The sequence below is a fragment of the Periplaneta americana genome, chromosome 8 (genome assembly GCF_040183065.1).
Source record: "Periplaneta americana isolate PAMFEO1 chromosome 8, P.americana_PAMFEO1_priV1, whole genome shotgun sequence".
NCBI classification, from domain to species: Eukaryota; Metazoa; Arthropoda; class Insecta; order Blattodea; family Blattidae; genus Periplaneta; species Periplaneta americana.
Window position 1 is genome coordinate 13,551,785 of NC_091124.1, and position 26,686 is coordinate 13,578,470.

A 26,686-nucleotide genomic window follows, 5' to 3' on the forward strand; every position below is an offset into this window, starting at 1 on the left:
CGAACAAATTTAACTTTTCGTTCTGAAAAGAAATTTTAAAATTTTACATTTGTTCGGATTAAATTTCTGTACATTTAAAGGGGAAAATTAAAATTCTTTCAATCATTCATTAATATACAGTAGAATCTCTATTATCCGTAGTAATGAATGGGGTGGGCTGAATGGTTAATCGAAAAAATCGAATAATCCGTACCATGAAATATTTTGGTAAATTTAGTGAATAATACTGAAACTTTCGTATTTTCCTCCATGATCTTGTATTTAACATGCTAGGTAGAGGATCAGAAGCCCACTAATTTAAGTCTGGCCGTAATGGACGGATTTTTAAGGGGCAAATAAACTCATTGTATGGCTGTCCGTGGAAAGATATAAATAATGGAGGTCTCATGTTGTAAACTTACATACTTTATACACTTTACTTTATCCTTAATTTTTATTAAATTGCACACAGTTGTAACTCCAATGTTGTATTCTGATGCGAGGTGAACCACAGTTTCTCTTTCCCCAAACTACTCAATGATTTGCACTTTTATTTCTATACTTAGCACAACACGATTTTTTTTCATATCCGTGGAAGACATTTTGTATGTAAGTTATGGAGTCTATAAAGTAAGCTTACAACTCTAACAATAGACCATACTATGTAAGGGTAAATGCTTGTAATAACACTTTCTAGAAAAAACGTGCTAATATAATGTGCAGTACCTGCTTCGTAATTATATTTCTGTAGCAAAAAACAAAAGCATAAGAAAGACAATCGGTTAATAGAGTAATGGATAATCGGGGTCCTATTGTAATATACTGCTCCCTGAATATACTGAGCATATTTTGGAAATTCAATCAATAGCTTTCCCAAAATATGCTATGAAATATTTCACATAATTTTTTTTCTTACTTGGCATAACCACATATCAGCTATTATTAAAAGAATTGGACACAGAATCTACCTGCTAAAACACATTATTCAAGACTAATCTCCATTGCCTCTACACTACAAGAGACTTATCTATACATACCAGGTTCAAAAAGTTCCCGGAATTTGCTAGTATCATAGAAACAACGTACCTTAAACACTATTCTACAGCATTCCCTTCAAAATAGTTGCCTTCCGCAACAACACACTTTTGCCAACGCGTGTAGAGTTCCTGGAAGCAGGCCTGGAAGCCATTTTGTGAAACCCGTCTTAGTGCTCTCGTCGCGTTTGCGATAACCTCTTCAGCATTGAATCTCCGTCCTTTCAGATGACTTTTCAGACGGGGAAACAGAAAGTAATCAGGTGGTGAGAGATCACTGCGTCCCGGAGGCGACGGAGGATTTCTACGTACAATTCTTACGTTACAATACTACCTTCTGGAATGAACTCATGGTGGATGAGACCCTGAAAGTCGAAGAAAACTTCCTTTGGAAGTGTCCCTAGGAAATTTTTGCTTCCGAGGAGATGTTTTCGATTTCCACTCAGATGATTGTCGTTTAGGGACTGGGTTGTACAAGTAGCACCAAGTTTCATCTCCAGCAATAATTTTGTTTAAGAAATCACCATCTTCATCAGCCATACTGATCATGTCTCCAGCAAGAGCAAGAGTCATTCTTGTTTCTTTCTGTTCTGCCGACAACATTTTCGGAACCAACTTCTGAGACACGTAATGCATGTTGAGATGCTTGTGAAGAACATTGTGTAATCTTAATGTCTCTGCAGGAGTTTTGTGTTTGTACGTTGCTCTGTGGACGTTAATTACAAAATGCGACGAACAAACAAAACACTATGATAAACAATTGCCTACAACTCAAAACCAACAATCGCCATTATCAACAAACTTTAAGGAAATGACATCATGAATGTTACCAACAAAACAAATGTATAACATCCCTTGTTATGTATTAATGCGAAAAATGGTAGTAAAATTCCGGGAACTTTTTGAACTAAGTAGTATTTCAATTGTGCGCCCTCTGTGGCAATTTGAATGTTAAATTTAGGATCTGCTTCTGCATCACAAATAAGAAGAATACAAGTCATGCAAAATCGCTATTTGGAGCTGATGTCTGGTGCACCTTGGTGTATTAGCAACAAGAACCTGCACGATGATCTCTGTATTCCCGAGGTGACGGAGGTCCTAAGACAGAGCTACATCAGACTGTACAACTCCTTCCTAAACCACATTAATCCTCTACTTCGAGTAATTGTCACTAATCCACCGCAAGATCCAGCCCATAGAAGGCTAAAAAGAAAACGGCATAGTGATATGAGGCTATAGCGTATTTTTGTAATTACCCATAAACAAGTGTCAAGTTACGTTATTTTTAGTTTTTTCTTCTTTTGTTTTCCTTTTTCTGTTCCTGTTATTCCAAATTATAATGTATTTATTTATGTACAATAACGTTTACTTAATTTTAAAAAAATAATATTTTTTTTTTCTCGGAAAGGAAGCAAAAACGAGCAAAATTGTAATTAACTTTTTTGTTTGAAATATCTCAAAGAACAACCGTACTTACTTACTTACTTACTTACTGGCTTTTAAGGAACCCGAAGGTTCATTGCCGCCCTCACATAAGCCTGCACAAGTCCCTATCCTGAGCAATATTAATCCAGTCTCTATCATCATATCCCACCTCCCTCAAATCCATTTTAATATTATCTTCCCACTCAAAGAATAACCCCCTGAAATTAATGACATTAATTAAGGTTAACTCTGTAGAGGTACTCAAAAGTCAGGAAAGGTTTAAAAGTCCTCTAACTTTGTTAAGAAGTAGGCCTAAGTTTGCAGAATAATAATAATAATAATAATAATAATAATAATAATAATAATAATAATAATAATACTTACTTACTTACTTACAAATGGCTTTTAAGGAACCCAAACGTTCATTGCCGCCCTCACATAAGCCCGCCAGCGGTCCCTATCCTGTGCAAGATTAATCCTGTCTCTAACATCATACCCCACCTCCCTCAAATCCATTTTAATATTATCCTCCCATCTACTCTCGGCCTCCCTAAAGGTCTTTTTCCCTCTGGCCTCCCAACTAACACTCTATATGCATTTTTGGATTCGCCCATACGTGCTACATGCCCTTCCCATCGCTAACGTCTGGATTTAATGTTCCTAATTATGTCAGGTGAAGAATACAATGCGTGCAGTTCTGTGTTGTGTAACTTTCTCCATTCTCCTGTAACTTCATCCCGCTTAGCCCCAAATATTTTCCTAAGCACCTTATTCTCAAACACCCTTAACCTATGTTCCTCTCTCAGAGTGAGAGTCCAAGTTTCACAACCATACAGAACAACCGGTAATATAACTGTTTTATAAATTCTAACTTTCAGATTTTTGGACAGCAGACTAGATGATAAGAGCTTCTCAACCGAATAATAACACGCATTTCCCATATATAATAATAATAATAATAATAATAATAATAATAATAATAATAATAATAATAATAATAATAATAATAATACAGATTTGTTTATAAAAGAATGGAGTTTATTCTACAGCAGTGGTCGTCAGCACTCGCTGAAATGTGCAAAGGGTAAGCGGTGCCGTCACGTGTGCACCGTCATGCAGCAGGAAGAGACAGAGAGCATACCCGCTAGCAGTTACGAGTGCACCATGGTGCACCGCGTTTTCCACGGGTAAGAGACGCTAGCCCCAGGGTGCTCTGCACTGACGACCCCTGTTCTGCAGTACTCTCACTTGAGGATTTGATTCCTCTAGAGAAAATGAAAACTCGAATGGGATTTAATTGATGGGATTAGAAGAAAGTATATAACGATTACCTTTTACTTACAAATGGCTTTTAATGGCAAGTACATTGTCGCCCTCACATAAGCCCTCCATCGGTCCCTATCCGAGCAAGATTAATCCAGTCCCTACCATCGTATCCCACCTCCTTCAAATCCATTTTAATATTATTCTCCCACCTATGTCTCGGTCTCACCAAAGGCCTTTTTCTCTCCGGCCTCCCAACTAACACTTTATATGTATTTCTGGATTCGCCCATACGTGCTACATGTCCAGCATATCTCAAATGTCTGGATTTAATGTTCCTAATTATGTCAGATGAACAATACAATGCGTGCAGTTTTACGTTGTGTAACTTTCTCGAAAATACCGGTACTTATTATTATGTTATCTTTTTGCTGGACTACCTAATAAATAAAAGTAACTGTCATTTCCGAATTGAAGTTTTAAAGAAAGGAACTGGGATGAGGCAGAAAATTGAAATAAAGGCTAGAAGCGCAATGAATCAGGGTTTTCTGAGGGTATATGTACTAATTTTCGCGATAAATGGCTCCTATTTCGCGGCAACTCACATATTTCGCGAAAACCAACAGATTTAATTATGATATATGTAGCTGTCTGAAAGGCGGTATACCGTTAAAAATAACGTTTGGAATGTTCGCGTGTATGGTCAAAAAAAATTAGGCCACTTGTAATTTATAGCCTAATAAGATCGCAATAATCAATAACCAGCAATATTGCCAGAGCGATATAATACTGTTTACTTCTGTGAAAATTTACCTGTTCATGACAAGAGAGGTTTAGAACTAGAGACTGCTAATACTTTAATATACAGGGTGATTCACGAAGATTTACCGTCACTTACGGAGCTTATTTCTGAAGACATTCTGAGCAAAAAAAAGTCATATAAACATTTGTCCTAATTTCAATATTTTCAGAGTTACATTAATTTGAAGTTGTTTGTAAAATACCATTATTCTTTAGTTTTAAAGGTAAAAGAATATTACAGATAAAGAATGAACTATTCAGGAGTATCATTTCTTTAATTAGCTAGTATTCTGAAGCTAAAATTATGTTGTGAATTCCGTAATTGCTTCGTACAGAATTTTTTTTTTACGATTTTTAACTACAAAAATTACATTTTTCTGACGCATTTATCACAGCAATTGTTACAAATCACGCCACTTTTGTAAATTCTTTAATACTGTACATTAGATTCAAGTTCTTAAAAGTCATACGATTTATAACATTTGGTGTGATAAGTGCGTAAGAATGATGTAATTTTTAGTTAAAAATTGAAAAACAAAATCTGTACAAAGTAATTAACAACATATTTTTAGCTTCAGAACACTAGCCAATTGAAGAAATGATACTTCTGAATAGTTCATTCTCTGTTTGTAATATGTTTTTTACTCTTAAAACTAACGAAAAAAGTATTTTACTAACAACTTCAAATTAGTGTAACTCTGAAAATATTGAGATTAGGACAAATGTTTATATGACATTTTTTGCTCAAAATGTCTTCGAAATTAAGTTCCGTATGTGGTGGTAAATCCTCGTGAAACACACTGTATATAATTTACAGCGTTCTGTGCTGAAAACACTAAAATTTAGATTGAAATCGCAACGTAAGATATAAATTATTCCAAATATAATAATTTATAATTAATATATTAGCCCTAGAATTTTTTTATTATATTATTTTTATTTTACGTAATACAAAACAAAAATCACATATAATATTGTCTGCCAATTCTTGTAGTGGATGTCTATTATATACTTTTCGGTTAAAATAGAAACACATCAATTTCTACTAAAATTATTTATTTCACAATATGCATCATTCCCGAATAAATTGGCCCATAAAATCTGAAAAAAAAATTATATTCATCCTGTGATTTAAAATAAATCGTTATACACAGGAAGACAACTGTCCGACTGACATACAGATGACTTGTCGAAAACCCAATTTTCGGTAACAGGGATATTGAAGACATTAATTTTTTTAATGAAAATTTCGAAATAAATTTCTTACATAATAAAAGTATTTTTAATTTACTGTATATTCCATACAAATGAGAAAATAAGAGTCAAAAACATTCATAATAATCTGTAAACATTACATTTTAGTGAGAGTAATAACTAAGTTTATAGTTTTACTTGTATTAAGCGGTTAGGTACAGCTTACAGCAGTAAATTTTTTGGAAATATTCATCATTTTTTTCCTCCATTACTGTATCTTGTACAATAATGAAAATTGGTATGTATAAAACACTGCCCTTCTCCTATATGAAAAAAAAAAATTTTTACGATTAAAAATTATTTATATATATATATATATATATATATATATATATATATATATATATATATATATATATATTTCAGAATTCATAATGGTGGTAGTTCATTGTGCAGTGATGAATCGTTTCCCTCATAACTCATAAACTTGTTAACTTTTTCATGTTCTCTCTCTTTTATTTTATTGCTGAAACTCATGTTTACAATATCATGCTCTTTGAACTACATCCCTTAAAAATATTTTTTTTATTTTGTGTAATAGAAAATACTGATATTTGACTATTTTTAAAAATGAATTTACTTTTTATCAGACAAACTATCAAAGGTAGAGAAGTGATCTTGCATCGTATTGTAGATATGACATGCATAAATACACACAAAAAAATTTCATCACAGGATGTTGGATAGATTCTGAGTTATGTGGGAAACGCATCATCACTGCACAGTGAACTGAATTTTGAAAACAAAAATGTAAATAATTTTTTTAAACCATAAAAATATATATATATTTTTTTATATAGCAGAAGGGCAGTGTTTTGCACATACTAATTTTCATTATTGTACAAGATACAGTAATGGAGAAAAAAAAAGTTGAACATTTCCAAAATTTTTTACCGTAAGCTGTACCTAAGCTCTTAAAAATCATAGTAATAAATTGAGAGAAATTTTGTTAATTCTATTAGTAACTTCTGAAGTCTATAGCTGATTAATTGAACTTACCATTTGCTGCGCCGGTAAGACCAGCAAACATAAGTGCCGTCATCAGAATAACGTAGTTTCTTTCAAACATTTTCACAACTTCGTATTTTGCTTGCTGTTGTCAATATATAACACTGGCAAATACTCATTTGACAGAAGCTTGCATGACCCATCAACAACTGGAGTATCTCTGAGATATGAACAGGCCTATTTATCTATTTTACTTTGCTATGAGATTGTTACTGTAGCAACGTTGTAGGTATTCTTTTGTGACACTGATATAGTAACGTTTCAAAATTTCCCCTCCTCCAACGATTTTGTTTTTATAACTGTCTTTTAAGTATTTGGTGGAGACTTGCATGTCATTTGTTCCACAGTACTGACTGGGCATGCTACATAAATATAATCAGCTGTCATTTATTTTTAAAATAATGAGTCTTGTCCTATTACTTTCTCTTGAACGTGATAAGACTTCCTTCCCCCTTCAACTTTCTCCTTTTTTAGTTTTTTATGAACTGGTAGTCATTTGTTTCCTTAATACTTTTGAGCTTCATCAAGTGTTCCCCTGTTCTTGCATGTCAATTTGTGATAACGAACTATGATGTCAATAACCTTAGAGTTATATTTGTGTATGTAGTGATGAAAAGCAAATTGAAATTCAGTTTGCCTTCTAACAGTGCCATAAATTCGTCTTCAGAAATATTAATTTATATACATGAAAGTCACGCAATTGAAGAGTCCACTGCAAGAATGATGGATGTCACTTTTTTTTCGAAAATGAACCAAGACTGTCAATGCATAGCTTAAGACATATAGAATGTACATAGAGAGTTATATGGCATTAACACTGATAGTCATTGTCCAGTAAAGATCGGAAAATCACAGTTAAGCTTTGAGCGCTAAGCATTTCAAACTTTCAATCGCTTCTCCTGCAAAATGTATTCCAAATGATATCCATCATTCTTGCAGTGGACTCTTCAATTGGAATGGAATATGTTTTTTTAATCACTGAAAATATGTTATACCTCAATTTATTTTAAATGCAATATTTTCTTTCAGTTGCGCATGAATATTTTTAGCACATACAAGAACACTACGGTACTTTAGTGATTTAGAAATATTGTGGCGTGATTATTAATATTTTAATTAAAGTTTTATATTCAGGGTGTTAACTAATATGCGGGAAACATTTGGGGAATGGATAGAGGACCTAAAAAGAAGCAAAAAATGCATGTATCCTAAATATATAGGTAGTAAATTTCGCTTTAACTCATTCAATTCTTCTCTTTTACGTCAGATCCCAGTACCTTCGAAATATATTCGCCTTGAATTGGAGTAATCATACATACATCCCGTTTTATAGTACTGTCAAGTAAGTTTGATCTAAAATCTCATTTTCTTCCGCTTTCATTTGAAACGAATTTCAAATAATTCGAACTAAATGTTAAGAGAAACTCAAAACAATGTTTCGACACTAGGTGTATATGTTTGAGTGCATAGTTCATAAGAGTTACTTCACTTTTTGTTCAGTATTTATCGAATTAAATTAGTCATTTCGAACGATAAACTTACAGAAAAAAATTCGTTCGTTGCGTTTGGATTTTTATTATAGTATAGCTAACGTGTTCGCATTTCCTATCATCAAATAATGTTGTAATTTACCGCTAGAGCTCATTATTTCATTGTAGTGTTCTGAACTGAACCTGGAAATAAGATGAATAGCTCTGTAACTTAAACTATGAAGGACATACCTGGCTAATTTAATATTTTCCCAATGTCATCCCATATGTTCCTTCTCCATATTACATTGCCTGGCCTACATTTCTAATTTCATAAATTATAAAGCTCTTCATACTGTTGGACTTGATAAAATAAGCTTCGCGTCATCCATTTCATTATACCTTCAATATTACCACGATTGGAGGCCTTGCAGTCGATATATTTGCCATGACATTATTTCGATCTTGAACCGTACAGAAATCTCTGGCCGGAATCCGGTCATGCAGACGGCTAAGTACGCGATGCTCCATTTAAAATAATGCAAAGAATAAAAATCCGAACGCGCCATACGGTTCCATTCCGGTAAGTGGGAGCCTACCTTTAAAGACTGGTTCACAATAAACCGGGGACGGAAACGACAATGAGAACGAGAACGGAAATCATGTTAAAATAAATGTATTTAAATGTGAGCGTTCACAATAGTTAATTGTTTATTGTTTATTGTTAATAAAATAACATTGACAGAAATACAATCTTAGTTCTTCCCTGAAGGAGTAAAAAACTCGTGCTCAGGGAGATATCTAAACACAAAGATAAACACAAAGGTAATTTTTTGACACAAACTGGCTCAAGAAAAAAAAATTACAGGATTAAATTAAATTTAAAAATACAATTTCAATTTTAACAATTTAAGTCATATAAATACATATACATATTAAATCAATATATATTCTTTAAAAATTAAATTCCTAACGCTATTTTTGAAATTCCTGATACTAAAGTTTTGCAAATCTGGATATTTATGAATTATTTTATTGTATAACCTTGGACTAAAGTCGGTACCATGGCTCAGAGCTGTGCAAGCTATCATTTAAAAACATTTATTTTAACAATATTTCCGTTCTCGTTCTCGTTGTCGTTTTCGTTCCTGGTTTATTGTGAACCAGCCCTTTACTCTCCACACGTGTTCGACTAATCCTACTCCAAACTGTTATGTTTCAGTGTATTGATTTCAAATGTATTTTTCGCATTTATACTCATCTGTTCACGATATGGACTACTACACCCAAATAAAAAAACTGACGACAAATGTTAAACAAAATGTACAAGCTATCTACATATTATTACAATTTACTAGAAAGAAAACACAATATTTATTCGCCACCATAGGGCCTATTTGTTATACCTTGCCATAACAAACTTTCGCTTGTCAATTAATACAGATCACTTTTGTGGACAATTTCAGATTATATTTTTTTAAGAAGGAATAAAGTTACGCTAAAAATTGCGAAATAACAATTCGTACTAACCGAGTTGACTCAGACAGTAACGTTTGAGACTCGTATTCGGGAGGTCGCAGATTCAAATCCCGTGTCCAATCTGACTGGGGTTTTTCATGGTTTCCCTCAGTCACAGCCCCAATCACCAATATTATAAATATTAATCAAAATCTAAAATAAGTTATTCATGAACACAAGCCATCCATAACATACAATAGAAACAGAAACTGAACAATAGTAACAACGGCCTACTGGTATAACCAAAGATTCTATACGCGATATGACTACAAATGCTGAACATGTATAACTTAAAAATTAATAACGGGGAAAAAAATTGCATACCCAAGAAAAAATGAAAAACAAAGGAAGAACTCTTTCTTGCCTTCCGCCCTGAGTACATCGGTCATTGTTTACATCAAGGACTTCTTATTTTAGATAGATTATAATCTATACCTATAATTATAGGTATTATTAATGCTAAAAATCGAGCCATGACTTAGTATAACCTAATGGAGATTCTGCTCTTTGGACTTCGTAGAATGTGTTTTTATTATGAGAGTATAATAAATTTATTCTATAAAATATGTGTTTTTGTTATAAAACAATGTATGCAACATATCCGCAACATGTACATTTTTTGCGCCCGTGTAATTTCAGCACAAGGCTAAGCTGGTGCTAAGAATATTTCCACTTGTGCAAAAAAGTTCCACATTACACACAAGTTACATAAATAGTTATTATTTATAAACTATAGTGTATCTATGATATAGAGTTCAAGTTTCATTATGGCCCTGTGTAATTGAAGATCAGAACAAAACACTTCGACAGCCAATTGGCTTTTACTAGTACAAGTGTTCATTTTTTTACTTGGTTATTTAAAGACGCTGTATCAACTACGAAATTATTTAGCGTCGATGGGATTGGTGATAGCGAGATGGTATTTGGTGAGATGAGGCCGAGGATTCGCCATAGATTACCTGACATTTGCCTTACGGTTGGGCTAATCTCGGAAAAAACCCAACCAGGTAATCAGCCCAAGCGGGAATCGAACCCGCGCCCGAATGGAACTCCAGATCGGCAGGCAAGCGCCTTAGCCGACAGAGCTACGCCGGTGGCTTTGTTCATTTTAGATTTCTATTTAAATAAATAGGGAACAATATTCATGTGAAGAAATTAACTTTTTGGCCGTGTGAGTTGGCTGAGATGGTAGCGTTTGAGACTCGTATTCGAGAAGTCCCGGTTTCACACCCCGCGGCCGACCAATCTGACTGGGGGTTTTCATGGTTTGTCTCAATTACAAATGCCTAATTGAAAATTTACATGTTATGATTCATCACCTCCACAATCACAAATATCATAAACATGAATAAAAAAACGGTTACGGTACTTGAAACCAGCACACAATAGAAACAGACACTCAACAACAGTAAAAAGAATGTTATAGATTCATTAATTTGTCCTACAGAATGATATCTGTGATATTGACAATTAATATTTGAGGAGAAATTACAGAATATTACAGATATTATTCTGTAAGACAAATTAATGAATCTATAATATTTTCATAGCTGCAGTGCACATGTCTGTAAAGATTACTGTGCACTTAACTGCGGAAACCCGGCCAAACAAGTCACTCAGCTGAGTGCGCTCCTAGTATAATGGCAGTTGACATTGAACATATACGTCAACATATATGCCTAACTTGGAGTCAGGCCACAAAGGGAAACATTGTAGGAGGAGGATTCGGTCCGGTGCTGTGGACTGAATTCGGCGTAGCTCAGTGGTCAGAGCGCTTGGTATGTAGAACCAAGGACCCGGGTTCGATCCCCGGCGCCGGAGCGAATTTTTCTCCTCAAATATTACTAGTAAAAAGGCCTAATAGTAGGCCTACACCCAAAGATCCTAAAACACGCGTTATGACTACAGATGTTAAAGCGTATATAAATAAACTTAGTAAAGAAAAATCGATTCACTTCTTGTTATGAAATTAATAATAATATTTTTCAAGAAAATGTTTCCATAGAAACAGCTTTGCATATGAAAACGGGATCTTTTCTGAATCCTGCACATTTCTTGGCCTGCTCTATTATATTATAACACTTATCACCATAGAAACAGAATTATATTGTTATTAATATTAAAAATTGATCCATGACTTACTGTAATCTACTGGAGATTATGTTCTCTTTGGACATCGAGGATAGTTTTATTATGAGAATAGAATAAATTTATTCTATAAAATGCATGTCATTGTTATGGTACTGTAATAAAATTAATTATGTACGGTATGCAACTTGTGTATGACATGGACTTCTTTGCACTCGTGTAATTTGACCATGAGTCTACGGCTGCTGAGAATCTTTCCACGCTTGCAAAAAGTTTCACTTTACACACAGGTTACATAAATAACATCTCATTATAAACTCTAATGCACTGTAGCCTATCTATGAGTTAGAGTTAACATTTGATTGTACGACAGAACAAGAAACATCAACAAAAGAATGATTTTTCCTAGTCCATGTGTTCATTTTAGAATTTGAATGTATTTAAGTAAGCATAGGAAATTTTTATGTGAAGAAATTAATTCACTTCTTGTTTTCAAATACACAACACGCTTATAATAATATTATTTTTCCTAGAAAATGTTTCAGTTACATGCTTATATCTAAACTTTGTCTTCTTTCGACTGCTCTTCTTTCCACACACGCACAATTTTCACTTTAATTTACAGAAAACATTTTACACAATTATCTAACCTCTACTAAGAAGTACACCGAACTTGCCAGACCACATTAACTGCACGAGAATGTGCGAAGTACCTGGTTATCGAGTCCAGACAAGTGGGCAGACACTCTGATAGGAGGGGAAAACAAACGTAAAGGGTTAAGTAACTTGCAGACCATTTCCTGTTGGAGTGGAGGCGTGAATACATGCTGGTGTGAATGTTAATTTCAGCTTTGAGTTATCTTAAAATATTACACTCTGTTGTTGTGCCCTTACACACACTATGAATTATCATGTAACATTCCTAACTGTTCAGTGAAATGAATTAAACTTGATAGGAATCATTTGCAATTGGTATCGATTGGATGCATGCATGTATAACTACGCCAGAATAAATAAAATAAATAAATGAGTGAGTGAGTGAGTGAGTGAGTGAGTGAGTGAGTCAGTCAGTCAGTCAGTCAGTCAGTCAGTCAGTCAGTCAGTCAGTCAGTCAGTCAGTCAGTCAGTCAGTCAGTCAGTCAGTGAATGAATAAAATAGTGTTGCCAGGTTTAGGGTAAAATCCCTGTCGTGGGGATATTTTAACTCCACTAGAGACCGAGGGATTTTCTGTTGTGAAATTGGTCAAATTGTAGGATTTTTCTTGTCCTTTTGTTAAGATTCACAACAATCGCCATATATTTTAATTGATTTCAATTGAGGCTGTTAGAAGCAAAGGGATGTAAGTGCACTTACGTTATTTTCCATAAAATGTGATTAAAAGTTGCTAAGCATTCGTAAATCCCGTGAAGTTTTACAGACGTGGACAAATTATTAGACTAAATCGATTTCTTGGAAACATAATATAATTCGTCATATCAACTATCAGTATAATTCACAGAGTCTCTATTGTTGTAAATATGATTGTTTACATCTTCTGGTATATTTTTCCAAGGGTTAAGTATATTTTTTCTGGCTATGTTGGTACTACTGGTGTTTTAATTATATACTGCAGAAGATGTTCTCCCACGGCCTGCAAGAAGACCGGACATGAACGAAATTGAAAATCTGTAATCTATACTGAAGAAGAAAGTGAACAAAAAGAGGCTTACAACAAAACATGGACTCATTTAAGCACTGTCTGATATCTGGCTAAATGATACTGATATTCAAAGAAAGTGTCAAACTTTGGTTTCCAGCATCCCTGACAAAATCAACGTGTTAATAAAGAATAAGGGAATGTTCACAAAATATTAGTGACCTCCAGACTCAATTTTCTGTTCATTATATCTGTGCAAAATACATTTTCGTTCATAATTTCTACCGATAAATACAGCTTCGTTGCACATATAATCAATTTAGTCTAATAATTTGTCCACGTCTGTAATTTTAAATTTAATGTGCGATGTGGTTAAAAGATACATCCCTTTATCACTGAAATTTTAAATGCTTTAGTTTACCCTGGATGCACTTAAATCATATTTTTAGAAATGTCACTTACACCACTTTGTTTCTAACCGCCTCAATTACACAGTTCTAGGAATCTGAAATAGGCCTACACTTCGACTTGTACTTACACAAAGCATCTATGATTACGTCAGCCATAGTCACATATCTACAGAGTGAACAGTGATTAATGTCATTAATTTCAAGGAGTTATTATTCAAGATATTTCAAACAAAATAGGTTTAATACAATTTTGTTCGTTTTACCTTCCTTTTCGATATAAAAATGGTTTTATATGAAATATTTCATATCGTGTTTTGGGAAAATCATTGATTTAATTCCTAGTATGCTCAGCTAATTTAAGAGGGCATTGTATTAAGGTAATAAATGATTGGAAAAAATTTTAGTTTTGTCATTTAAATTTGCAGAAATTTAATATGAACAAATGTAACTTTTCGTTCTAAAAATAAATTTAAAAAATGTTACATTTGTTCAGATTAAATTTCTGAACATTTAAAGGACAAAACTAAAATTATTGCAGTAAATTATTATCATAATACATTGCTCTCTTAAACTGAGTGCACTTGGAATTAAATCAAAGTATGTATTTCCGAAAACACGCTATGAAATGTTTCATATAAAACAATTTTTTTTCTCGAAAAGGAAGCGAAAACGAGCAAAATTGCATTAAACTTTTTGTTTGAAATATCTCACAGAATAAATCCTTGAGATTAATGACATTACTGACGGTATAGACAGTATAGACACATGCTCTTTTTTTTCTCGTATTATCAGAAATGGACTTCACCACTGTTTTCTATTAAGGATTGCGTAATTTCTGATTAGATTTCCTGACTTTATTTTCTGTTTTTGCAGCATTGTATGGGCCTGAATATATCACGGGGTCGTTTGTGTGAGTTGAGCTTATCATGTGCTTGTGATTAAAATAGTTTCTTTAATCGCGGTAAATTTACTGTTTACCGATATTAATTTTTCCGGCGATTAATGAGATCCATTTACTCTAAGAATAAAAGGAAATAGCATGGTAAATTAGCTGAAAGTTAAAAATCGTGATGTGAGCCAGACATTTCGAGATTTCTGGTTAACGAAATCAGATTTTAAAGGTTGTTTTGCAAGACTGAAAATGTTAGTAAGACTAATTAATGTAAAGCACGTAAAAATGAACTTGTAACCGAAAAAGTGGACTCTTAAGACACAGTTTGCATAAAGTTCACAAAAAGAATGCAGCACACATTTAAAATGTTCGAATCATCAGTACACTATTCTCAAATGTACCCGAACATGATGAACAGGTTAAAAAGTCAGAGCTTTTACATGTTTTTGATGAGGTTGAACATTATCGTAGTTTTAATTTAATTGGCCACTCTATACCAGAGCTCTCTTCCATATAGCAAATCTGTAAAAGATCGAAGACTTAAAAGATCCTGTTGAAGAGGTCCAATTGGACTTAAAGGGAATCTTTAATACACAAGATAAAACATATTTTATTATTTCTTAGTTCAGACACATTTTATTTAAAATATCGCTTGTAACTTTTTACATAAAAATAATTTTCCTAGGGATTTTCTGCGTGAATTAGAAATGTTTTATAAGGCAGTAGGAATGTTTGGTTACAGCTACCAGGCAACATTGTGTCTGAACTATAAATTAATAAATAACAGCTGCGTCTTCAGCTGTTTCATATAAAATAATTTTATTCATCAGAAGACAGAGGGAAGGAAACAATAAAAAGGAAATACATAGGAAAAGAGAGAAATATAAAAAAAAAGAAATAGAGAAAAGTAGATGTCGGAATAGAGTTATAGATTTGGGGTGTGAGAGAGAAAGCAACTTGTAGCTAATAAATTGTGTTAGGAAGTCCATGCTTAGCGTATTTCTTTCGAAGATATGTTGATAATTAATTATATGTGCGAATCACACATTTTATGGTCTGATAGATGAATTTTGTTACGAATGTAAATTCATATTTTGGTACTTTTAAATATCTGCATCAAGATTTTCATAAAATGATTTCTAACATAGAATATTTAGCATTGGCCTTGTAAAAATAACTAAAACATTTTTAAAACGTATTTTCAACTGCTTTAAAAGCAACTATTTTGATCAATTGACATTAAGACTTAAACTGCTGTAGCTTACAAGCGGATTAACAATCTGTTAACGTTGCAATGATGTCTAGTGTCCCAACTTTAAGGTTATAAATATTATCTTTACAAAAATAATTGCAAGTAGTTGACTTAAGCCGTATCATGTATAAATTAAGGGAAATATCTAATTTTAAGATTACGATGTCTTTGCAAAAATAAATGGCAAATAATTGACTCAAACCGTACCATGTATAAATGAAGTGCAGTGTCTAACTTTAAGATTACGAATATTGTATTTCCAAAAATAAATTGCAAGTAATTGACTCAAACCATACCATGTATAAATGAAGTGCAGTGTCTAACTTTAAGATCACGATGTCTTTGCAAAAATAATTGGAAAATAATTGACTCAAACTGTACCATGTATAAATGAAGTGCAGTGTCTAACTTTAAGATCACGATGTCTTTGCAAAAATAAGTGGAAAATAATTGACTCAAACCGTACCAAGTATAAATGAAGTGCAGTGTCTAACTTTAAGATTACGAATATTGTATTTCCAAAAATAAATTGCAAGTAATTGACTCAAACCATACCATGTATAAATGAAGTGCAGTGTCTAACTTTAAGATCACGATGTCTTTGCAAAAATAAGTGGAAAATAATTGACTCAAACTGTACCATGTATAAATGTAGTGCAGTGTCTAACTTCAAGATTACGAATATTGTGTTTGCAAAAATAATTGCAAGTAATTGACTTAAACCGTACCATGCATAAATGAAGTGCAGTGTCTAACTTTAAGATTACGAATATTGTATTTGCAAAAATAAATTGCAAGTAATTGACTTAAACTGTATCATATTTAAATGAAGTGCAGAGTCTAACTTTAAGATTACAAATATTGTGTTTGCAAAAATAATTGCAAGTAATTGACTTAAACCGTACCATGTATAGATGAAGTGAAGTGTCTAACTTTAAGATTACGATGTCTTTGCAAAAATAAGTGGAAAATAATTTACTCAAACCGTACCATGTATAAATGAAGTGCAGTGTCTAACTTTAAGATTACGAATATTGTATTTCCAAAAATAAATTGCAAGTAATTGACTTAAACTGTATCATATATAAATGAAGTGCAGCGTCTAACTTTAAGATTACAAATATTGTGTTTGCAAAAATAATTGCAAGTAATTGACTTAAACCGTACCATGCATAAATGAAGTGCAGTGTCTAACTTTAAGATTACGAATATTGTATTTGCAAAAATAAATTGCAAGTAATTGACTTAAACTGTATCATATTTAAATGAAGTGCAGCGTCTAACTTTAAGATTACAAATATTGTGTTTGCAAAAATAATTGCAAGTAATTGACTTAAACCGTACCATGTATAGATGAAGTGAAGTGTCTAACTTTAAGATTACGATGTCTTTGCAAAAATAAGTGGAAAATAATTGACTCAAACCGTACCATGTATAAATGAAGTGCTGTGTCTAACTTTAAGATTACGAAAATTGTATTTGCAAAAATAAATTGCAAGTAATTGACTTAAACTGTATTATATATAAATGAAGTGCAGCGTCTAACTTTAAGATTACAAATATTGTGTTTGCAAAAATAATTGCAAGTAATTGACTTAAACCGTACCATGCATAAATGAAGTGTATTTAAGATTACGATTATTGGCTTTCAAAAAAATATATTTCAAGTAGTTGTCTTAAACCGCATCATGTATGAATGAAGACTAGTGAATAACTTCGAGATGACAAATTTGCCTTTGCAAAAATAAATTGCAACTAATTGACTTAAACCGTACAATATATGAATGAAGTCCAGTGTTCAACTTTGAGATTGCAAATATTTTCGTTCTTACGTGCAATCAAGAAACGAAAGTTAAACTTATTGAGGTGCATATTAGTCCTAAGTGCTTTATGTAAGATTGGACGATGCTGGGTTTGCAGTGAGAGACCTGCCCTTGGGTAGAAAACTATAAATGAATGAATGGCATTAATTAATTAATGTGTGTCTCGAATAATAGTTCAAGACAATAAACTGTAAATAATAACATTATTTTGAACGTAATAAAGAACTCTGCTTTTAATTTAATGCTTATTAGTTACAAGAAAAGTTACATATTTGTTTTGTGAAATAGCTTCCTTGTAGTTAAGTCATTGCCAACATTTGCTGTATAATGTCTTAGTAATTGTTGGTAAGGTTTTTTTATTTCGATTTTCCTAGAAGACTATTTATTATACATGCTATACATAATGATTATTAGTTAAACGATAATATTTCGACAAGAGAAATAAGGGAAGAGTCCTGAATATTTGAATGCGCTATATATAATGGAATACTTGGATAATTTAGACAAATTTGTTAAAAGTAGATATATTTAAATATTAATGAATACATGTAGACTAAATAACAGTTGTCTTAATGCCACTGCACGTGTAAAATATAATGCATTGATATTGTACAGTATGCCTGTAATTTTTAAGTTAAAGCAATTGATAACAGTAAGTAATGGCATGTTGCGGTTGCATATGTAAACATTGTGTGTATATTTATCAACATTAGCTAAAATGTATTGTTTGTTGTTAAAGTGATTCGCTGTTGGACGTGAAGATATTATGAAGGATACGTTGTAATAATCAGTTGTTTAAATTGTAATTTGTTTTAGACTGTAATTTAAAAGAAACTAACATTTATCATGTCGCTACAAAGAAATGAGGAAGAAACAAGTAATAGGAAAGGAAAAGGTAAGGAAGAAGAATGAAAGAACGGAAAGAAAATGTAAACATGAACAGAAAAGAAGAAAGAGAGAAAATAAAAAGAAGGATGAATAAGAACATATGCAAAAAAAGAAAGAAAGAGAAAGAGAGACGAGAAAAGACAAAAAACGAAAACTAAACAAAAATAGAAGTCTAAATAAAGAATAAGGAATAGAAAAGCAAGAAAATAAAGACACAAGCAAAGGAGGGGAAAAAGAGAAATAAAAAACAAAAGTAGCCTATGCCCTAAAGCAAGAATGAGAAATTTATAATCAAAACTCAAAGAAAGAGAAAAAAGAGGGAAGAATAAAGACAAAGATAAAAACAAACATATACAAGGAAATGAAAAAATAAGAAGAAATAAATAATAAACAAGCAAAAAAGCAAGAGGAACAAAGGATGGTAACGGGACAAAATCAGAAAAACAAGCTAAAACAGAAACAAAAAACAAAAGAAAAAATTAGAAATATACAAGTAAAATACAAACAAAGAAAAAGGAAGGAGGTGAGAAGAAATACAAAGAGAAAAACAAAGAAAAAAGGAAATACAGAGAGAGAAACAAAGAAACAGATAGAAAAATAGGAAATGTGTAAGCAGAAAAACAGAGATTAAGGAAAGATAATGTAAAAAACAAACAAAAGTAACAAAACAGAAGAAATAATAAGACACAAGCAAAAACAAAGAAAGGAAAGAAATGAGAGAAGAAAAAAAAAGACAAAATGAAAACAGACAAAAACAAATAAACAAAACACAAAGGAAAGTTTTAGAAATACACAAGGGAAAAGCAAAAAAGAAAAAACAGAGGAGGGAAAGAGACTGAAAGAAGGAAATAGAAAAAAATGGACAATTTATAGACAAGCAATGAAACAAAGAAAGAGAATAAGGGAGGAAAAGAAAAGACGATGAGAAACACAAACAAAAAACAGAAAATACATCTTGATTACACAACTTTTAAGACTATATCATTTCGGAATATGTATTATGTATCTTTTGCGTGTTAAATATTACAGTACCTGGTTAACTAGTTTCAGCCTGTTATTGGCCATCTTCAGAAAAGGCGCCAAGACCAGCAACAACCATTTCTGAAGATGTCCAATAACAAGCTGAAACTAGTTAACCAGGTTCTGTAATATTTAACTCGCGAAAGATATATAATACATATTCCAAAAATAGAAAACATAAGAAATGAATATGCAAAAAACAAAGAAAGAGAAAAAAATGATGGGAAAAATCGGGAAGAGAAAACGAACAAAGAGAAAGAACGAAAAACAAAACAAATAACACTAAACAGAGATACAATTAAACAAAGAAAGAGAAAGAGGAAAATATACAAAAGAAAGAGACAAGAAATAAAAAGAATAGAAAATACACGAGCAGAAAACAAATAAAGAGAAAGAATGGAGATGAATAAAGACAAAAAAGGGAAAACAAAAATAAAGAAGAAATACGTAAGTACGAAAGACACAAAGAAATAAGAAAGCAGGAACAAAAGAATAAAAAGAACGATTGAAGAATAAATAAACATATGGGCAATAATAAATATAGCCTATGCACACACATAGAAAAGAGAGAAAGGAAGGAAAAACGAAAAGAAATACTGAAAGAGAAAAAGATAAACACAAACAGAAGAGGAAATAGGAAAACAAAAGAAGTAATAAACACAAACAAATAAAGGATAAGGCAGAATGAAAGAAGAATAAAAAGAAATAAAGGAGAATAAATAAATAGATGGATTTATTGAGTAATATTATACAAACAGATTTATATTATCATATTTTCCCCTAAAATCCAATGCAGGCGTCTTCTGACCGTACGTGCTTTGTACCTAAAACTAGTCCTACTTTGTAGGTTCCACCCCCCCTCACTTATGATTATATCCAACCACTCTCTAAAAGAACACATGTATTAAAATGAAAATGGTACAAACAAAACACATTATGCAATATATCCTATCTAAACAGACATGAAAGTGTATAATTGGGTAGATACCATTATCCCTTCGTCAGTTCGTATTACTAATTTCAACAGCTTAAGTTCTAATCTGTCTCGCCTTCAAGAGCAACAATCCAATCTTTTGTTCTTTTTCTCTATTCCCCATGAGGTTAAGAGATGCAAGCGAACTCCTATTCTGACTTAGCATTGAGGATGGTAGATATTTCTCCGTACATGTTCCAATTCGACACACTGTAATAGCATATGTCTATAGGAGTCCTTTTCTCTGCACAGTGTACAAAGGCGCTCTCCTTCTTCGTTGACAATTTTATTACCCTTCCATGCCCCCAATCTTAGCCACGCTAAACCTGCTATACTAGTCTTCGTTACAAGAATTTATGTAGTCACGCCTCCCCCAGTTAAGCGTCAGATCTTATTGCAAAAGTAGTGAGGACTTTTCCAAATATTGGAGCTCAATCTCTTGCCTCTCGATATCAATCGCATCTTCACATTACGCCATACATTTCTTCTATTATTATCACTTTTATCCCACACCCATCCCATTCCTATATGATAAAATAACTATAGGGGAGAAAGAACTGAGAAGAAAGGGAAATAAATACAGTAGAATGAAGAGAAAGGCAGATCAAAAGAGAATTAATAAAGATAAAGAAAATAAAAGTGAAAAAGTAGTAGTAAAGGAACACAGGGAAATGAAAGAAATGAGAATAGAAAGGAATAGAGAAAGTATGAAGAAGTGTACAAACAAAATATTATTGGGTTATTTTACGATGCTGTATCAACATCTCAGGTTATTTAGCGTCTGAATGAATGATAATGCCGGTGAAATGACTCCGGGGTCCAGCACCGAAAGTTACCCAGCATTTGCTCGTATTGGGTTGAGGGAAAACCCCGGAAAAGACCTCAACCAGGTAACTTGCCCCGACCGGAATTCGAACCCGGGCCACCTGGTTTCGCGGCCAGACGCACTGACCGTTACTCCACAGGTGTGGATCAAACAAAATAAATTGAGAATGAAAAGAGAGGAATATGGGAAGAAAATATCCCGATGTAGCAAAAGAAACAAAGAAATGATGGAACGAAGAAGGAAAAAAACGAAAAATAGATATTACAAATAAGTGAACTGGAAAGAATAAAAAGATGATGAAAGAAAGGGAAGAAGTTAGGAAAGGAAATAAGAAAGAAATACTTATAAACGGATAAAGAAGAAATAAATAAGAGAAAGGGAGAGAACGAATTGATTGCAATTAGTTGTAATGTAATACAGTAATTTAACTGTCCAAATTTTACAAAATGGAAATGATTTTTCAGCATCATAATTTAAAAAATTAATATTTGAAGAGAATAATGTGATAGATTCATATTGAAAAGATACAAACTAAAAACTGATGAGGTACGGTAGCGCGTTTGCGTGCAATACTGGAGTTTTGCTCGGGCGTGGGTTTGATTCTCGCTTGGGCTAGTTGGATTTTTCTGAAGTTTTCCCAAATTGTAAGGCGAATCCTAGGATTCATCTTGCAAAATACCATGTCGCTATCACCAATTTTACCTACGCGAAATAACCTAGAAGTCGATACACCGTCGTTAAATGACCGATAAAAAAAATGGGACTGAAAACGATGTATGTACTTGAACTTTTCAGAGAAATGTTGTGGTTGAAATTCAAGGTGTTTGTCTTTGTAGAAATAAACTAAGAAGTAAGAGTACTTACCAGGTACAATATCGGCATTCAATGCATGGCTGATTGTGAGAATCAGCACTGCCGTGCCAACAACCCCGTGCAGGCGCATGATTAATGAGAGAAAAGATTCCAACTCACCTCACGTGAGTGTCTTTGCCTCTTTATATTAGAAATCTGCGGCCACTTGAGATTTTTATCTTTTCGCATGATATTTGCGATAATGTCACTCAGGATTATATATATTTCCCTTTATGACAATAATTGTGATGTGAATTTGCAATCTTAAGTTTCATAATCCCTAAATTATACAGGGGTGACCAATTACTAAACCGTTTAGTTCATAAATAATTATTATAACCTTTATTGCAATAACATACATTATGTCAGACATTTGATATCTCTAATGGATCACACCATACCTTCTTGCTGTTAGATAAAATGTCATGTTTCTCACTTCGAGTATGAATATGTGATTATGGTGATAATTAAATAATAGAACTTCACCTATCAGATACATGACATTGATAACCTTGCAGATACTGTCCATTATCATAGGAAGTGTATACTACTAGGTTCAAAAAGTTCCCGGAATTTTACTACCATTTTTCGTATTAATATATAACAAGGGATATTATACATTTGTTTTGTTGGTAACATTCATGATGTCATTTCCTTAAAGTTTGTTGATAATGGTAATTATTGGTTTTGAGTTGTAGGCAATTGTTTATCATAGTGTTTTGTTTGTTCGTCGCATTTTGTAATTATGTCCACAGAGCAAAGTACAAACATCAAGTTCTGTGTTTTGCTGGGGACATGATCAGTATGGCTGATGAAGATGGTGATTTCTTAAACAAAATGAAACTGGTGCTACTTGTACGACCCAGTCCCTAAACGACAGTCATCTGAGTGGAAATCGAAAACATCTCCTCGGAAGCAAAAATTTCCTAGGGACACTTCCAAAGGCAAAGTTATTTTAAATGTTATGTTTTATTTAACGACGCTCGCAACTGCAGAGGTTATATCAGCATCGCCGGATGTGCCGGAATTTTGTCCCGCAGGAGTTCTTTTTCATGCCAGTAAATCTACTAACATGAGCCTGTCGCATTTAAGCACACTTAAAGCAAAGTTATGTTGGAAGTTTTCTTCGACTCTCAGGGTCTCATGCACCATGAGTTCATTCCAGAAGGTCGTACTGTAACGAAAGAATTGTACGTAGAAACCCTCCGTCGCCTCTGGGACGCAGTGAGAAGGAAACGTCCAGAAAAGTGGGTAGAAAACAACTGGTTCCTTATGCATGACAATGCACCTGCTCATCGCGCAATTATTATAAAGAATTTTCTTGCCAGGCACAACATAACTGCTTTGGATCACCCACCATACTCTCCTGATCTCTCACCACCTGATTACTTTCTGTTTCCCCGTCTGAAAAGTCATCTGAAAGGACGGAGATTCAATGCTGAAGAGGTTATCGCAAACGCGACGAGAGCACTAAGACGGGTTTCACAAAATGGCTTCCAGGCCTGCTTCCAGGAACTCTACACGCGTTGGCAAAAGTGTGTTGTTGCGGAAGGCAACTATTTTGAAGGAAATGCTGTAGAATAGTGTTTAAGGTACGTTGTTTCTATGATGCTAGCAAATTCCGGGAACTTTTTGAACCTAGTATGTATAAGTCTGTACATATTTTTTTTCCTTGAACTTTAAAAAAGTAAAGATAGTGATAGGCTATTATAGATTTCTAATATAATACGGCTGTCATATTCAAACTGCAGAACGCATAAGCTGGGCATGCGTGGCCGGTTTAGATTGCGTCATTATCTAGCCATAATTTCCCTCGTAATTTTATCCATATAACTTTGATTAATAATAGCATAACATTATATTATTTTATTTTATATTGAGCACTAACTTGTCTTATAGGAGATGTTCAAAGCAGCGTCCGTCTGCATTTTACACATTCTAATGGTCGCACACTATAAAGTCTGGGGAATATGGGGGCCATAACCCTCTAGAAATAGCCTAGTCCTGTAATTTCAACGTCTGCTGTTGGACAATTTTGTTGAAAATATACATTTTGTATATCATTATCTGACAATAATAAAAAACAGCGGAGTATTTGTATACGACGCCTCTCTGAATTGACTGTATCTTTAAAAAAAGTATGGAACCTATTATTCAGCATACACCACACACACCATACACCAATATTTCCTTCGTATATATAGACCTTTACATATTTTTTATTTGGTTTATAGCATTGGAGATTGTAAATATCCCGATAATTTGGTTTTATCTATAGCTGTACATAGTCTGATTTAATTACAGCTTCTCTTAGTGTTAATATAAAATATAGGAACTTGATACTTTTAGATTTTAGGAGAACGTGTAGCGGAACTTCTCCCATTCTGCTAACGTGTAGGCCTACTTTTGACGAATTTCGTTGCGAGGGCTGTACTTTTTCACTTTTTAAGAAGAACATTTCGACAAGTATGAATCACTAACGACATTACACCACGTCTTCAGTACTTTACACGACTATTACACAGTACACTACTTTTACAGGACACGCATTACCTACACAGCACTTATAACGTTATAAAATTACGTTAAATAAGCTACTTCTTCATTTCCTTCGTTAACTTCGTCACTTTTGTCCACCACAAAAGAAGTAATAAATATCAACCACAAATTTTGTGTTTCCAACGGTTCACAATTAACCATCTTCGCACGGAAAAATCTTCCGGTAGGATTCGTCGTCATCGAAGTATCAATGGCGACAACATAATAAAGACGAAAAGAGCGAATCAAAGACATATGAAAAAGGAGCGCTTGTGACAAGCTCAGGGTAGGTTTGATAAGGAATTACTTAAGTGACAGCCCGATGTTTGTGACGCATAGCCCCGAGATGTGTGGCGGATAGCCCCGAGTTCTGTGCCGGATAGCCCCAAGGTATGTGAAAATAAATATTAGAGTGGATTAGATGAGGGGATAGCTAAGTGATAGGAGGTCGCAGGTTAGAGTGAGTCGGATGAGGGGATAGTTCTTCTTCTTCTTCTTCTTCTTCTTCTTCTTCATGCATTAAGCCCTACAAAGGCTTGTTGCGCGCTCCAAATTATTAGTTCATTGGTCTTTCCATCGTTTTTTTGGTCTTCCTATGTTTCGTTTCCCTTCTGGTATATAATTTAATATTTTCTTTGGGTATCTTCTCTCATCCATTCTGTCTACGTGATCTAGCCATTTTTGTCTATGATGGTCTATTCCTTCATTTAGGCTAAAAATCTGTAATTGATTTCTTATGTCTTCATTTCTGATTCTGCCCCTTTTAGTGACTCCCAGAACTGATCTTAAAAACCTCATTTCTGCTGCCTGTAGTCTACTTTTATCTCTACTTGTCATTGTCCAAGTTTCACTACTATATAGAGCTGCAGGAACTGCTATAGTTTTATAAAATTTTATCATCGTATCTTTTCTTACTTTATTTTTTAAAGTTCTTTTAATTGTTCCGCATATTTTTGAAAACATTTCAACTTTATTTCCAATATCTACCTCTTTAATATATGATATTGATGATCCTAAAAATTTAAATGTATTTACTTGTTCAATTATATTATTGTCTAATACAAGTTTACATCTTAGCGGATGAGTTCCTTGAAATGCCATAGCTTTGGTTTTATTTTTTGATATATCAAAATTGTAATTAATAATTATTTTATGGAGTTCAAATAATGCTCTTTGTAGTGTGTCTTCATTGTCAGAAATTATTACTTGGTCATCTGCATATAGGAGTGTCATTATAAAATTCTTCCTATTATAATCAGAGGATATATTTAAAATGTTTAGCCGCTGTTTCCATTCTCGGATTGCGTTGTCTAGGTATAAATTAAATAAAGTGGGTGATGTACAGCACCCTTGTCTTAGTCCGGTGTTAATACTTGTTGTTTTAAAATTTCCACCTCTTTCTTTTACACATATAGTTGTACCTTTGTATATTTCTTTAAATGTTTCAGTAATATGATTTGGTATACCTCTGTTAACCATTATTTCCCATAATTTTTTTCTTTTCACTTTATCAAAGGCTTTTATGAAATCTATGAATATAATATATGTTGAGGGGATAGTTAAGTCATTTATTTGCAATAGTAATTATGAAGCTGATAGCTTTATTCACGTTATGTCATATCCTCTGCATACGTTGGTAGCATTGAAAAATTGACGCCACAGCGCGGAAGATGGTATTGGAATGTCTGATTGTAAAAATTTCGGTATATAACGAAGACCTCAATTTGGCGAGCTGG

General features: G+C 33.2%; 1 protein-coding gene and 1 non-coding gene across 2 annotated transcripts in view; one reads left to right on the forward strand and one right to left on the reverse strand.

Moving 5' to 3' along the window:
- The window catches only part of LOC138704501 (sphingomyelin phosphodiesterase 1-like), a 70,177-nt gene extending 47,607 nt beyond the window's left edge, over positions 1-22,570 (reverse strand). Inside the window, exon 1 of the mRNA XM_069832429.1 lies at positions 22,425-22,570. Within this exon, the coding sequence (XP_069688530.1) occupies positions 22,425-22,503 (79 nt within the window). The 5' untranslated portion in view covers positions 22,504-22,570. The remainder of the gene's footprint in view (positions 1-22,424) is intronic.
- Positions 11,500-11,572, forward strand: TRNAY-GUA (transfer RNA tyrosine (anticodon GUA)). The gene has a single exon. It is a non-coding gene; the product is annotated as a tRNA-Tyr (tRNA).
- Positions 22,571-26,686: the final 4,116 nt, after the last annotated feature.